The 15,030-nt window shown below is 42.5% G+C and overlaps 1 protein-coding gene across 1 annotated transcript in view; it reads left to right on the top strand.

Moving 5' to 3' along the window:
* The window catches only part of LOC119720799 (inactive tyrosine-protein kinase 7-like), a 57,891-nt gene that overhangs the window by 38,480 nt on the left and 4,381 nt on the right, over positions 1-15,030 (top strand). The window contains exons 3-10 of the mRNA XM_038190649.1: positions 4,607-4,897; positions 6,222-6,390; positions 7,783-7,910; positions 10,025-10,315; positions 11,024-11,157; positions 11,630-11,765; positions 12,294-12,563; positions 14,340-14,609. Of these exons, the coding sequence (XP_038046577.1) occupies positions 4,607-4,897; positions 6,222-6,390; positions 7,783-7,910; positions 10,025-10,315; positions 11,024-11,157; positions 11,630-11,765; positions 12,294-12,563; positions 14,340-14,609 (1,689 nt within the window). The remainder of the gene's footprint in view (positions 1-4,606; positions 4,898-6,221; positions 6,391-7,782; positions 7,911-10,024; positions 10,316-11,023; positions 11,158-11,629; positions 11,766-12,293; positions 12,564-14,339; positions 14,610-15,030) is intronic.

Consider the following 15,030-nt stretch of genomic DNA (forward strand, 5'->3'; position numbering starts at 1 on the left):
GGTTTTTAAATTACATGTACATGTAGTCCCTTGTTTTTTGGGGGTTTTTTTTTGGGGGGGGGGACGGAGGAGGGGGGGTAAGGGAGGGGATCGAGTCTGATGAGTTCCTGTCAGAATATGGTTATCTGTTCGAGATTGAGTCACAGTTTGTACAATTGTGCGGCATGTACGGTACATGTACTACAACATGTCAATGAATAGCATACCGTACATTGTACATACATGTACGTGTATTAAAACACATTGAATTTAGACAGAAATTTGTAACATATTGAACACAGTAGAACGGGGGGGGGGGGGGGGGGGGGGGGGGGGGGGGGGGGGGGAGGGGGGGGGGGGAATGTATAGTGTACAGTAGTTCAGATTTCATTTCAATCTTGTCATATCTAGCGGGCATAGGCGGGTGGGTGAGCGCAATGTTCTTCTTGTCCGCACATAGCTGTCATGTTCTTGCATTGCTAGGCCAGCATTGTGTCTGTTATACTTTTCCTTTTGTGCACGCCCCACTATTCATTAAGTCATGCCGGCCGCTGTCATGTGGGGTAATTTTACATCATGAAAATCAAGTTTAGTGTAATTTAGAAAGGGAGTCCCTCCCCCCCCCCCCTGTTTTTTAATTAATTTAACCAGCCTTTGGGCAGTCAACTTCTGTCCAAGGTTTTCTTGGCTGAAGGCGTGTTGTGTTTTCCGCTCAGAGAGGTGTGTGTGAAATTTGTAGCTGCAAGGATTTATATTCAAACACATAGTTGAGTCATCGCGTGGTACCTGCGCTCGGGTGTGTGTCTGTGGTTGGGATATTGGAGTTCACAAGCCAACTCCTGACCTGGCCACATTGGTGATGATTCTCTATGTAAATCAAATGACATTACACGTGTGATTTTCATTGCCTTTATTTGGAAGCAGTGGAATAGAGATTGATGGAAAGCTTTATCCAAAAGTAAGGATTTACCCGTACTTTCTATTTCAAATTGTCTTTACATTGTAGACCTTAGGACAACATGATCATACATATTTTACATTTGTACTCACTGTATACTCCTAGAACTATGAGGCTCCACGTAGTGGAGCCTCATAGATTAAGAACCCCGCAAAATTGTTTTCAGCACAAAACACTAATTACAAATGTAAGTACAAAACCGTCCATCAAAATGCAGACATTTCCCACAGAACCGCCCCCAGTTTGCCCCCAAACTCCGTACTACATCTCATTAAATACTCACGTAATATGCGCAGAACAAACATCGCTGGATTTTTTCGGTTTTTGGCTAAAATGATGAAAAATATGCCCTTTCCGCACTGAGCCAACCTGACACTTGAAACGTGCACGCATATGATCCAGCGATGATTTTTCGGTTCGCTCGAAGCGCGCCGCGGGGGGGACGGTACAAGCGAAATGATAGTATGCGCATGCGTACAAGTGCAAGTACCGTACCCCCCGCTGCGCGCTAGCTCCGAGCCTCATAGTTCTAGGAGTACTCACTGTACAGGTTTTGAAATTCGCTGCTCAAGTTTTACACACGCCAGCGGCAACTGTGTGCCGTGCTAAAAGTTGAATGCAAAGTGCGTCTATTAGAATTTGCGTACGGCAATCGATATTATGGGCCACTGATCGACAAGTTCGTGCTCCTGTTGTAGTATCAAGATTATCATGTGTATATTTTAAACAGTATACTTAACTTGCTGAAGTATTTTTAAAGAAGTGGCATCTGACAATATAGTGCTGCAATTTGACAATTAATATAACATCACAGTCGTGTTGTTTCTGGGTATTTTTTTTTCTTCGAATATTTGAACTGGAAAAAAGCTATATGAATATTTGGTTGATGATCGACTCGGAATATGCAAATATTCAGAATATTCTGGACAGCCCTAATGTACCGTACATGTACACGTTATGTACCGGTATGTATATTGTCATTATTTTTTGGAATTAGTCTTTGGGAGATCCTTAACCCTCCTGCTTTTTAAACAGTCACAGACAGTCAAAATTCACTTCCACTTCCCCTGCTAAACTTTTAACAAAGGCTAGTCACCAGCAGTCAGATCATATGTCAAGCAAGCACTGTGACTAGTCAAACTGGGTCAACAGACAAAGCAGGCAAGTTGTGGTCACAGCTGTTTTATTACTCGCCCGGAGTCAAAGCATAGCTGTATCAAGTTATTTAAACAGTCCCCGCCAGTCGATCCTGCTTTATGTGGGCTGGGAATTCTGAACTGTTGAAAACAGTCACTTGTTTTTGATTTTGACCGAAAGGACTACTTGGCACATAATGTATGTTTGCATAGGAGGGATAATTTATAGAATGAACTGTACATGTTCAGTGTACTTGTACATGTACATGCAGTTGTAGTTTTTTTTAAATTGTACCAATGTGTAAAAAGAGACTCACTTAACAAAAATGCCATGTGTACCATACATGTAGATATTCTGTCAATATCTACTTACTATAGAAATACATGTACATGTACATACATGTAGTACATGTACATGTACATATTTGTGCTTGCAAATAACTTTACTCTGATTTGAGCACACATCTGCAAGTGTTGTCAAAATTCCCTGCATATTTTCCCTGAAGCAAAGACTAGAACACTCCCAGTTGCACTTTCATGACATGTGCTTTAATATGAAATGTTTTAATATCCAAAACAAATTTTAAAAATGGGAACTGATTGTCAGCTGCTTAGTGGCCGAAATTTATGTGACGGAATATTAATTCTGATTGTGAATCAAAACAGACATTTCAGCGGTGTCCTCTCCAGGCAATTTATGAGGGGCTAGTGAGCGCTCTGATTTACTGCTATTGGTGTCGTTGTAAATTGAACATAATTGTGGGCAACCAGACTCATTACTACCTCAGAGGTTCAAGGGAGAGTTCACTTGTCCCTGGGGCAGATGTTAAAACCATCACCAGTTGTGCATGCTTTTCTCAAATGTTCAGGAAGTGATTCAATTGCCAAAGATCGCCAAGAGCTTTGGTCCAGACTTGAGTCCAGATTTTCATGTCTGTTTTTACAAAATGTAGGTTTTGTTTGTCAGACTTGTTCGTTTCAACAGACAAATTATGTCAATGAAAAGTGACTGTGGTCAGATTCCGATGTGGTTTATGCATGTAACTGTATTGCTTATAAATGCATCGCTACATATAAGGCGTGAGCCCTTTTGCCACATGACACAAATGTGTTTACGACTTTTTAGTTTGCAACCCTTTTTAGGCCAAAAAAAAAAATAGTCGGTCTCTGGTCAGACCGAAGTTCCGGAATTGATGCGGCGACGCGTTTTTTTTTTTTTTTTTTTTTTGTGGCTTTTTTTTTTTTCAAGCTTGTTATTGTACAGACAAGGTGGGTACTATTTTACTTGTTTGTGTCCTCATTTGCTTTGGTGCAATTTCCCCATTCCTTGGTGCTCCTTGGTACAAAAATTTGAGGAGGCGCAGCAATAGAGGGCGCTGTTGTAGCTTCCGTGTTAATTTGAAAAAAAAAAAAGGTTGACGCGCATGATTAAAATCGTCGCGCGCGCTGACCAGAGACCGAGTATTTTTTTTTGGCCTTAGCAAAGAGATTTTGTCGGCATTAGGCCTACATATCAGAAATTTGAGCAAAAGTACCTTATAACCATAGACTTTCTAACAGTGATCTGTATTTATTTTAATTAAAGAGATTTTAATAAAAGATGTACAAACTGTACATGTACCCTGGTACCGGTACATGAATGTACATTATAAATGTGTGTTGTGGAGTAACAAACCTTTCGTAAAATTGATGTGATCCTCACAGAGTGTTCATATGTAGTCCTTGGAGTTCATACTTGGAACATAAGTCATAATACCTGTAACTTTGGGCATGATCCCTGGCTGTATGGCATACTGGTTTATGGCTTCTGACTAGCACCCCTTAAACACAGACATTGACCAATTGGGTAACCCCTAACACAGGGCTGGATGGCTCAGTTGGTAAGAGCACCAGAATGGTTATCCGGAGGTCGCAGGTTCAAGCCCCGCTCCAGCCATTTTCTTTGTTCAACTTTTCAATTGTTATAATTCACCTAGTCAGTTTCCCTGTGTGGTTCACTTGAAAATTTGTAATAAAAAGCTGTATCCTCTCCGAGTGATCCCCGTTTGCTATTTCCCAGGTCTGTATCGTTATTTTGGGCGTGATCCCTGGCTGTATGGTATACTGGTTTATGGCTTCTGACTCAGCGCCCCTTGAACAAAGATATTGACTAATTGGGGAACTGCCAATAGAGGGCTGGATAGCTCAGTTGGTAGTGCACCGGAACGGTTATCTGGAGGTCGCAGGTTCAAGCCCCGCTCCAGTCAATTTCTTTGTTCAACTTTTCAGTAATTTAGTTCATGTGTAATAGATGATGTGTCATACAAAAACATCAAATTCAGATGCTGACAAGGCATCCTTTGTTTTTGCTTAACTACATGTACCAGTAGAACATTCCTTGAAACATCTTCATTGCATAAATTATCATGATCTTAACAGTAATGTACTGTAAGTCCGGTTGTCCTTCAGTAGTTTTATGCCAGCATCCCTTGGATGTAGCATGGACTCAGTCTCAATATAACTTCCTGCGTTTTCTGTCATCTTTGTTATCCAGGGATACAACCCTCTGCCAAAGTCACCTTGAAGTCTCCGGACTCCCTGGACCTGATTAAGGAAGGAAGCCGGGTCACTCTCAACTGCAAAGTGGACGGCAACCCTCCGCCGGACATAGTCTGGTACCGGGACAAAGTTCGGCTTGAAGCTGATGAGAACATTGAGCTGACGCGTAGCAGGCTGCGGCTCCGCAGTGCCAGCACAGAGGACAGCGGCGTCTACTCTTGTATTGGGCAGAACCGGGCTGGGCAAGCCTGGAGCTCAGGCGGAAACCTTACCCTGACCATTCTGGGTAAGCAACCATTCCGTTATCTCAACTTCTGTAAAATAACCAGTACCCACACATTTTTTTTTTTTTAGTATTTTAAATGATTTAGGATTTTACAGTACAGGTCAATTGAACTCTGTGCAAAAGAGTGTTGCCATTCCGGTGTTTGGGACATGTATGCTAACTTGTGCATAATTGTCGCATGTACTTTTTTATGTGACTATTCATTTGTCTTCGCATGGGCAGCTATGACATTGAGGTGTCTTTCATATCCTCTCTTTGACATCTTTGATATCTGTTTCTTGAAGGGATAAAACCCTTACAGCTAGCAAAGCCTTGGAAGTTAGGGTTTCTAGTCATGTGTCCAAAAAATAATATGTAGAGACTATGCATTGCAAGTCGCAAAACCAGATTTTTTTTCTGTTTATGTTTAGTCACTCTAGTGCACTTGTGACAGCCATACCATTCACAATCACACCTGCCAACTATTAATTGTGTGAAAGATGGATGGAATGGCAACCAGTGAGCAGTGAATCAGTCATTTAATCCCTTGCGAGGTGGGCAGGTGTGCAAATTAAAGCAGCAATCTGAACGCCATTTGTTGTTTTTGCATAGAAATTTTGAAATAATGCAAGTCTCTATTTTAGAGCCAGGGCATAAATCAAAAGGATTAGCAAGTTTGAATTCCTTTACAGTGCACCAGTGTTCAACCTTAACTCTAAACACCTAGTCCCTTTTTGCTAGGAACCATCCTCAATCCTCCAGAATTTTGCTCAAGTGATCAAATGAAGGAAACCCACTGCCTCAATCCTTGAAAATCCTCCGACAGCCCTGCCTCTCAAAATGCATTCATCCTCTATTTTCCGAAATCCCCCTCTTCTTCAAACACCCTTCATCCTCAATCCTCCAAAATCAACTGGTACTGAATGTGCATTCATCCTCAATCCTTCCACAGTCCTCCAAAATTGTATGTTACATTCATCCTCAATCCTCCAAAATCCTCCAAAATCCTCCGAAACTGCCCAGAGGACTTGGAGGAGTGAGGAGGGTTAGGGTTTGATTAAAGGCGAAACCATTGTCAAACGGTAAACAAAAAGTGTATATTGGAAACCTTTGGAAACGTTGTTACTCAAATGCCCAAAATTACGTTAAAACTGCTGCAAGTGGAAAATAAGTACATTTGGCAATGTTTCCACGATGCACTTTGGATAAAGTAGGTTAAGCATTTTCAACTGCAGCTTTCCACATCACGATTGCTCATGTTGGCTGCCAGGCTTGCATCTCTGTCGACCAACAGATTTTTGTGATTTATTCTCACATGTCACTTGTAACTCTTCTGTCTTCACAGATGCCGACTTTCCCATCAACCAAGAGTCACCAGAGGATGTGCTAGCAGTTGTCGGGACGTCGGCACAGTTCCGGTGCTCCTTTTCTGGCAACCCAAACCCAGACATAGAATGGTATTTCCGTCGGTCGAACGAGGGGAACAACGTGGTGCATCTGGCAAATGGGACGAGGTAAAAGGGTTTTCTGTGCTGCCACACGAATGGCCAGCAGATGTTGAAAAGTTTACCCCTAACTCCCTACGGCGTGTGAAAAATCATTGGAGCGTTCAGGACTATATGCAAACACAACTTGACACATTGTGAACATTTTTACAGGTCCATAGATAGACAGTTTATTTGTACACATGTTTTCTGTTGTACTTTACTGAAGGTTATCCATGCAAATTTACAAGAACTTTCAAGGTGTAGTCAGCCCCGTCGCAAGCCCTGAGCATCTGGGGGACCATATTACCAACTAGGGGGGCCCAAAAATACATATGTATGGCTTTTGCCGTTTGGGGGGGGGGGGGGGAGGGGTGGCAATTGCTCGCCAAGGGGGCCCTGCCCCTCCAGGGCCCCCCCTCCCTTGGCGACGTGCCTGGGTGTAGTGAAATTTAAAGACAAAGTGCAGGTTTTAATGCTGAATACCCACCGTTTTTTTGTTTCAAAAGTCATTGAGTTTAACATTTTGCACTGAATGATTATAAAGTTCACCAATCCCCCAAGAAATAGTTTTGTCTGAGATACTGCAACATCTAGAATGAAACATTTAAGCCCCCTCCCCCCCCAAAAAAAGTCTATTTGCTGGGTTCCCATGAGTTGCTTGAAAAACTATCGTGCTATAGTTTTTGATTCAAGTGGGTGAAGCGACTGGTAATCGACGCTCGCGGTATGTAAGCCAAACAAGCATCCCTGGTACCCTGCTACATGTTCCATACTGTACAGGTCATTCTGTCTGTAAATAGGGAAGAAGTTGAAAAGAAACATGCTGGCGCGTAGTTCCGGCAAGTCACAAGATCTTGCTTTTGGGGGGGGGGGGGGCTTTTTCTTTGCTTTTTCTATGAAAGTTGAATTTCGATTTTCAATTATTCACCTTGACCCACCCGCCCACAATTTCGAGAAAAAAAATCGGAATTTAAACACATTGAAAATGTTGAATGGCCCCTCAGGGCTAAGTATGTGGTTTTGCCCTTCACTGAAACGCAGATTTTTAAGCACTTTATACTTAGTGCTGTCCAAGAGCTAGTTAGGAAACTTCATAATTGCTTGAAACCCAAGATCTCCTGCTTTTTGAGTGCAGATGGCTTAACCATTTAACATTCAGAAAATTGAAGACTGCAACAAAGCATTTTAACAAAAACCACAAGAAGAAATTGTCAAACCGAAATTTCAAACGTTTGAACAGATCAACTCTGAGGAATGGCTCTACAGTAAAAACGTTATACATGTATGTATTCCAATTCTTTGTAGATTCAAAACCAACAATTTTGCATCGGTTAGCAGTGACACCTTTTTTTATTGATTGGTTTATTGGTTTTAATCATTGTTTACAATTTCGTCCTTTTTCCATTACTGTTCCAACAGCACCAGGATCTTTCCAGATGGCACTCTCCACATCGGCGACATCATGCTGACTGATGAAGGCACTTACATCTGCATTGGGAGGAATGAAGTCGGAGAGGCTGACGTCGAGGCCCAGCTTGTCGTAGCAAGTAAGAATCCCGTGATCATATTTGAGTTGGTCAACTGGGTCCCCTTACCACCTCTACCCGTAGCTCAGGTCTGCCTTGTTGTCCCTTGGATAGCCCTACAATCCTGGCCAAATCTCGCTGGGCCTCCAACCCCCCGGCCCCCGTTCAATGTTGTCTCTCATTGCGCGGTGTGTGCTCCATCAGCTGGAGAGAACAACATTGAGCGGGGGAGCGGGGGAGTGGGTGACCGTGGCAGGCTCAGGAAGTGTCCCAACCATTTTGGCCGGGATTGTAGCTCACTGTGTGGTTTTCCTCAGGAAGCTTCTCAAATCCTTCAGAATGCTTGATTCTGCTGGAACCCTGTGACACATACCAGAGATTATAGGGTCCATGAAATTCATTTTTCTGAGGAACGCATTTTGTGCAACTTTCTACTCCTCTTAACCAGTTCGCGCCGGATGATGTGTATACCTGCAAAAAGAGTATCCCTGCAAAGTTTTGCGGTATTCGGAACGGATGACGGATAAACACGCAGGGAGCGAGACCAGAAATATCTGTCAGCGACTCGCTCACAGCGAGCGAGGCTGAAAATATGAGTGTGCTGCCCGAGGGTGATGGCTTCAACCTGCCTGCATGAGGTCGAGTGAAAAGAAATCCTGCTCCTCGTTCCGCTCTGGTCAAAATAATCCTGGCGCGAACTGGTTAAATGTATGAAAACTATTTTACACTTTTTTTGGTTAATTTTATTAACCAAAAAGAAGTGCACTTCTTTCAACATTAAAAAGTTTCCCATGCTTTTCCGGACAACTTAGGGCGCTGTTGCTGTGATGTCATTTCAGGAAGACACTGTTCAGTTTAGGTGTTCTCTGTCCATATTGTGAACCCAAAAATTTGTTCGTTGAAAACATTTGTGAGAGAAGTTTGTTCATTGGTTTTACTGCCATGTACTGACAAAACAATGAACCACCAAAGAAAAGAAAATTTACAACAGCAAAATATCCACACTCTGGCAACTTTGAAATGACATCACACATTTGCTTACGAATATGGAAATTTGCAAATAATATGAAAACCAAGAAGGCAACCAAAATACCCTTGAAAATGGAAAAGAACAAAATTTAAAATTAACTTAAAGGGAATATACATCATTTGCTTTTGCTGTAATTTTCAGAAATGGATGGAATTGGGGGGTTGGAAATATAAAGCAAATATAGTTACACTGACTTTTTGGAGGTTTTGGGTTCGAAAATGCTATAAAAACCAAGAAAAACGATCATTTTCCTGTAGTCTGGTTCCCTGACTCCATATAAGAAGAAACAGAGCAGTTTACATACATTGGGGAATTGTTAGGTCAGGGAACCAGTCTAGCTGGCTCGTACCCGTTCATAGGTTTGTAATCGATTGCAAACAAGTGCAATGGTCAATTGGGGCCAGTATTTGAAAAAAAGCCAGTTATTTCCAACGCTGATCGGCCGATCAGCGTTGGAAATTGATACAAAAATACCACTTTTCTTGAAAATGACAGTATACCAGGTGCCATAATTTTACAGGATGCTTTAGACTGTCATTTACCAACATCCTATTAAGGTATTTCGCAAAAACTTGGTAGTTTTATTTTTCGATGTGTGCAAATGTTGTATATTCCCTTTAAATGGGACACAAAGGTGCAACCCTAAACTTCCCAAATCCTCCAAAATTCTTTTTGCAAAATGGAGGAGTTTGCAGGATTGAGGCTATATGGCTAGTGTGTTGCTGAGTTGGGAGGATGCACTGTGTCAAGTCGAAGGTCGGACCTTGTGTTGTTTATGCTCAACCGTGCATAAATTTAGGCCTACCCCCAGTATATTATACTTGAAATCATCAGAACTGCTCCAGGATGTCACTGGCTCTGCCTCAACATATTGACAGTGATTGCTGGAGGATTTTGCAGGATTGAGGCAGTGGTCACGTGCTGCTTTATGGGATTGTGCACTCTCAGAAGGAAATTATTTCTTTTACATCATGCCTGGGTACCAGTGTGCACACACAGCTCCCATGAGTGGTCTTGAAGCATGAGTTGGCCCTGCGTGATGCACTCAAGTAGAAGACCAATGTTTCTGTTTATCATACTTCTCTCAACTCCTTCCCCAATGCAGAAGTGGAAGATCTTCCCAACCTTGGCACTCGGATGGTCCCCGACGGTGAACCTCTATCAGTCAACTGCACCTACCCCTACGGCGAGACGGGGGGCATGCCCACACCCCAGATCAGCTGGCTGGACCAGTCCAAAGCCCCCATCAGTGTTAACCCAGATGACAGGGTCCACACCGTAGGGGGGACATTACTAGTCTTCAACCGTCTGGTGGAAGCTGACAATGGCAACTACACATGCAAGGCAGTCAACTCCGCTGGAGAGAAGACTACTCAACTTGGTGTCGTTGTTGCAAGTGAGTATTAGTTTGGAAAAGGGGATACTAAATTCTTTCTGACTATGTTCATTTTTGTTGCCATCCCTTTTCGCAACCAATTCAGCCATTCATGTTGAAAGAGCATTTTTGCTGTTCGGCAACATCTACAAAGGAAGACTGATTTTTCCCATATTGCATCAAAACAAGCTTGATCAGAAAAATCTGGGAAGCTGCAGGCCAACGAATTGGTGTTCATGCATGAGTCACGTGATTGTGTCATGCAATTTCTGGAAGGAGTAGTGTTTTGAGTCAAAAAAAATTTTCAGTTTTTTGACCCCAGTGACCCCATGATGACCTTTGACCCCAGTTTGGTCATGTGACATGTTGGGGCTGGGCTACTGATACTTCTGACAAAGTTTGGTTGAAATCGGTCAAAATATGTAGGAGCTAAAGACAATGTCAACATTTGTTACTAACTAGAGAGACGTGATGATTGTTGAGCTGTTATCCCGCAACTAAAAATGGTTTCTCCGGTATGACCACTTTGTGGGGCACTGCCTCCTCTTCTGCTTCTCCTTTGTACTGCAACAATCTCTTCGCAGGGGTATTTGAATTTGCAGACACCCCAATTCGCCATTCACACTTCTCACACATGCTTTGCGATTCTTTTTTCCAGCATAATTCTTGCTGGAAGAATTCATAACATTAGTGCAGTGTAGCTCAATTGAAATACATTCATTTCCACAGCTGTCCCTGAATTCACCGTGCGGCCTCAGGACACGGCGGAGAAGGAGATGACGGATGCTTGGCTGCACTGTCAGGCAGACGGGAACCCCAAACCGCAGATACGATGGTTGAAGAAGGATAATTCCGAGTTGCAGGTAAGCAAGACGATGACGCCACTTGAAAAAAAATGGACAATTGCAAAAAGGACGATTTTGCAGGATTGAGGCTATGTGGCAAAAACGTGTGGCTGATTTTGGAGGATGCACTGTTTCAAGTTCGTTGGCCGGACCTTGTGTTGTTTATGCTCAGCCATGCATACATTTAGCCCTAGTAATCCTGAAATCCTAGTAACCCTGGAATCCTCTGCACTGCTCGAGGATGTCACTGCCTCTGCCTCACCATATATTGACAGTGATTGCTGGAGGATTTTGCAGGATTGAGGCAGTGGTCACCCCTCCAAGGACCACATTCAAGAAATAACACAGGAATTTGCAGGATTGAGGCTGTTTGCAATTTTTTACATGGAGGCAGTTGGAGGATTTTGCAGAACTGAGACAAAATGTATGTTTAACAACAGTAATGACCATTGTTGATTTGCTAACGGCAAGGTTTTCTTTTCTATTTTAGGACAGTAGATTTGTTACGTTGGACAACGGAACACTACACATCCGAAACCTTATGATGAGTGATGAGGGTGTTTTGTTGTGTCAGATTGCGACAATTGCAGGCAGTGATGTTGCTAAGGCCACACTATCTGTCATACGTACGTATCATTGTAAAAGACTTGACAATAGAATAGTAAAATCTAAGTATCAATGTCTGATTTCATCAGTTGGCCATATTTGGAGCGTATGCGGGCGCTCTTACGATGCCATTGTAATGCATTTACAGGCGTGAATTTACATGTAATGTTGCTGAGAGTCAAAATTATATTTATCAATTTATCATTATATTTTATAAATTTTTTATTTTTTTTTTCTATAAAGGTGCCAAACTGCTTCAGTAATTGAGATTCAGTAACTGTTTGTACCCCAAAAATGGCTTAGTCATTAAATACATTCTTTTAAACAATTGTTGACTGATGTTATTTGGGATATGACGTTTTTAACACCCGAGGGGCGCATAGCACCCGAGGGGTGCATAGCACCCGAGGCAAAGCCGAGGGTGCTATGCACCCTGAGGGGGTTAAAAACGGGGGTTAAACGGAGTAAAACTGGTTTGATACAGAATTTTAGTCCTGATTGTATCCCTTTTTTTCTCCTACCTTCTCCCCCTTCCCTCCATCCCTCAGCGGTCCTGAAGTTCTCCCCGCCACCAAACAGCAAGCCCCTGGAGCGGAATGAGGACTCCAAGATGGTCTGCCGGGCCACGGCCCGCACCCCGCCCATCATCCGCTGGTTCAAGTTGCCTGACCGGCTGGCCAGATGGGACGACCACATCAACGAGACAGACGGCAAGCTCAGCTTCCACCCGGCTAAGAAGAGCGACGCTGGCCGGTACATGTGCGTAGCCACGGCTGGCAATGAAGTCATCAATATCACGGTCACAATTGACGTCTTCGGTATGTCATTCTTGTCAGACAAACTTCCATTGCCCTTGGTATTTACATTTGCAGTTAAAGGTATAGTCCATCATTTGTAATTTCTGCATTTTGTTCGTTTGAAGCAACAAACATGCTCAAAAACCAAAGAAGGGTGCTGAACAACTAACCTGATGAAGTTTCAGCTCAGCTTCAGCTGTATATTTTGAGAAAAGCAGCATTCTAGGATCTCGATTTCAAATCAAAAGTTGCTGAATCATGTTTTGAATTGGGCCTGAATTCAGCGTCGGAGAGACGTTCTCACTAGCCGATTGCAACGAATGGTAGCAACCGTGTGTGCGTCGTGTCAACGCTTGCGCGCGCTTTGCCGAATAACAAAACGAACTACTAATTGAAATTTCCAACGGTGCTTCTTAAGAATCACCGTTGGAAAGGCCATATTTCGTTGATTTCTTCAAAATGACAGCTTGCCAGAAAGAATTATTTCACAGGGAGTTTAGTCCCCTCACTATCTTTCAACCAAATACGTTTTTTAACAATAATTACGCCAGTTACTTTTTGGATAGCTGCAAATGATGGACTCTGGCTTTAAAACATCCCTCTGTCCAAGAATTACATCATAAAGTCACTGGTTATGGACCTCGTGCACAAGTACCCCCTCAACCTTACTAAAGGGAGAGTTTGGGAAGACCACTCAGAGGGACATTCCAACTCTTTGCTGATGGCAACTGACTTAAAGGGAATATACATCATTTGCTTTTGGTGTAATTTTCAGAAATGGATGGAATTGGGGGGTTGGAAATATATAGCAAATATAGTTACACTGACTTTTTTGAGGTTATGGATTCGAAAATGCTATAAAAACCAAGAAAAACAATCATTTTCCTGTAGTCTGGTTCCCTGACTCCATATAAGAAGAAACACAGCAGTTTACATACATTGGGGAATTGTAAGGTCAGGGAACCAGTCTAGCTGGCTTGTACCCGTTCATAGGTGTGTAATCGATTGCAAACAAGTGCGATGGTCAATTGGGGCCAGTATTTGAAAAAAAGCCAGTTTTTTCCAACGCTGGTCGGCCGACCAGCGTTGGAAATTGATACAAAAATACCACTTTTCTTGAAAATGACAGTATACCAGGTGCCATGATTTTACAGGATGCTTTACACTGTCATTCACTAACAGTCCGGCAAGGTATTTCAAAATGATTTGGTAGTTTTATTTTTTGATGTTTGCAAATGTTGTATTTTCCCTTTAAAGCTCACACAACGCTATGGGATTATGCACATTCAGAATAACATAATGCCCTTGTACTAAAAATGGCAAAATGAAATTTGAAAATTAGGTTAAATGGGACATTAAGGTGCATTTTCAAGGATTGCGTTACAAAAATTACATTGCATGGTTCTTCAAAAGAAATTCATTTAACCATGAACGAAGCAGTTTACTGCACTCGTCGCCTTTACATACAGACAGTGTGATACACTGCATCACACATTCCTGTATGCACGCACATTACTCTGGACAATCCAGTTGCTCTCCTCACGTTTTTCAGTGTCTCAAACCAAAATGTTGTTAGCATCGGTCACATGGTCAATGTTCTTCCTGTACTGCAGCTATTCCAGTTACCAATTGCAACATAGGAATGTATTTTGAATGCAAATGGATGTTTTGAAAACATGTCCTATGATGCAAAACAATTCCAACACTAGTGAGTGAACATAAAAGTGACTGCCCTTTTCTTAGAAGATTGAAGATTTTTCTTCATTGTATTTAATTTTTTTGTTATCTACTCGGCAGAACGTCCCAAATTCACCATCCTTCCCAAGAACATGACGGGCTATGAGGGCTACTCTCTGATCATGGACTGCCAGGCTAAGGGCGACCCGCTCCCACGCATTACCTGGTTGGGTATCGCCCCGGCCAAGGTAGAAGCCCCTCACATGATCAAGCTGGATAACGACTCACTCCTAATTGATGAGATCAAGGCCTCGGACGCAGGCAACTACCAGTGCATCGCTGGCAGCGACGCGGGGCTGAGCAACCAGGAGATCACGCTGACTGTCAAAAGTAGGTCCACTTCTAAAGAGCTGGTTCACATTCACACTCGGCGTACAAGGGAATGAGAGTTTGTGACAAGTACCGGTAGTAACACAGCAAATTGGCAAATGTTGAATACACAACACCAGCGAATTCTGCAGCAAATATTTCACCATTGTCACTTTTTCTTCACCTTGAGATTCACATGAAGTATGAATAGACATTAAAGCCCCGTAAATCAAACTTTGTTTTAATATTAACACCTGGCCCAATTTTATGGTGTTGCTAACTACAGAATTTTGCACTTATGATCACCATTCTTTGCTTACAGCATTACCATAGAAATTCAACACTAACTATGTAAGCAGACATCCACTGTATGCATGGAATAATTTGCAACTCCAAGATCTTAGGACTTGTACAATTATAATTTTTGGTGGACTGGGCTTTC

Source organism: Patiria miniata, unplaced genomic scaffold (assembly GCF_015706575.1).
Source record: "Patiria miniata isolate m_02_andy unplaced genomic scaffold, ASM1570657v1 HiC_scaffold_13, whole genome shotgun sequence".
NCBI lineage: Eukaryota > Metazoa > Echinodermata > Asteroidea > Valvatida > Asterinidae > Patiria > Patiria miniata.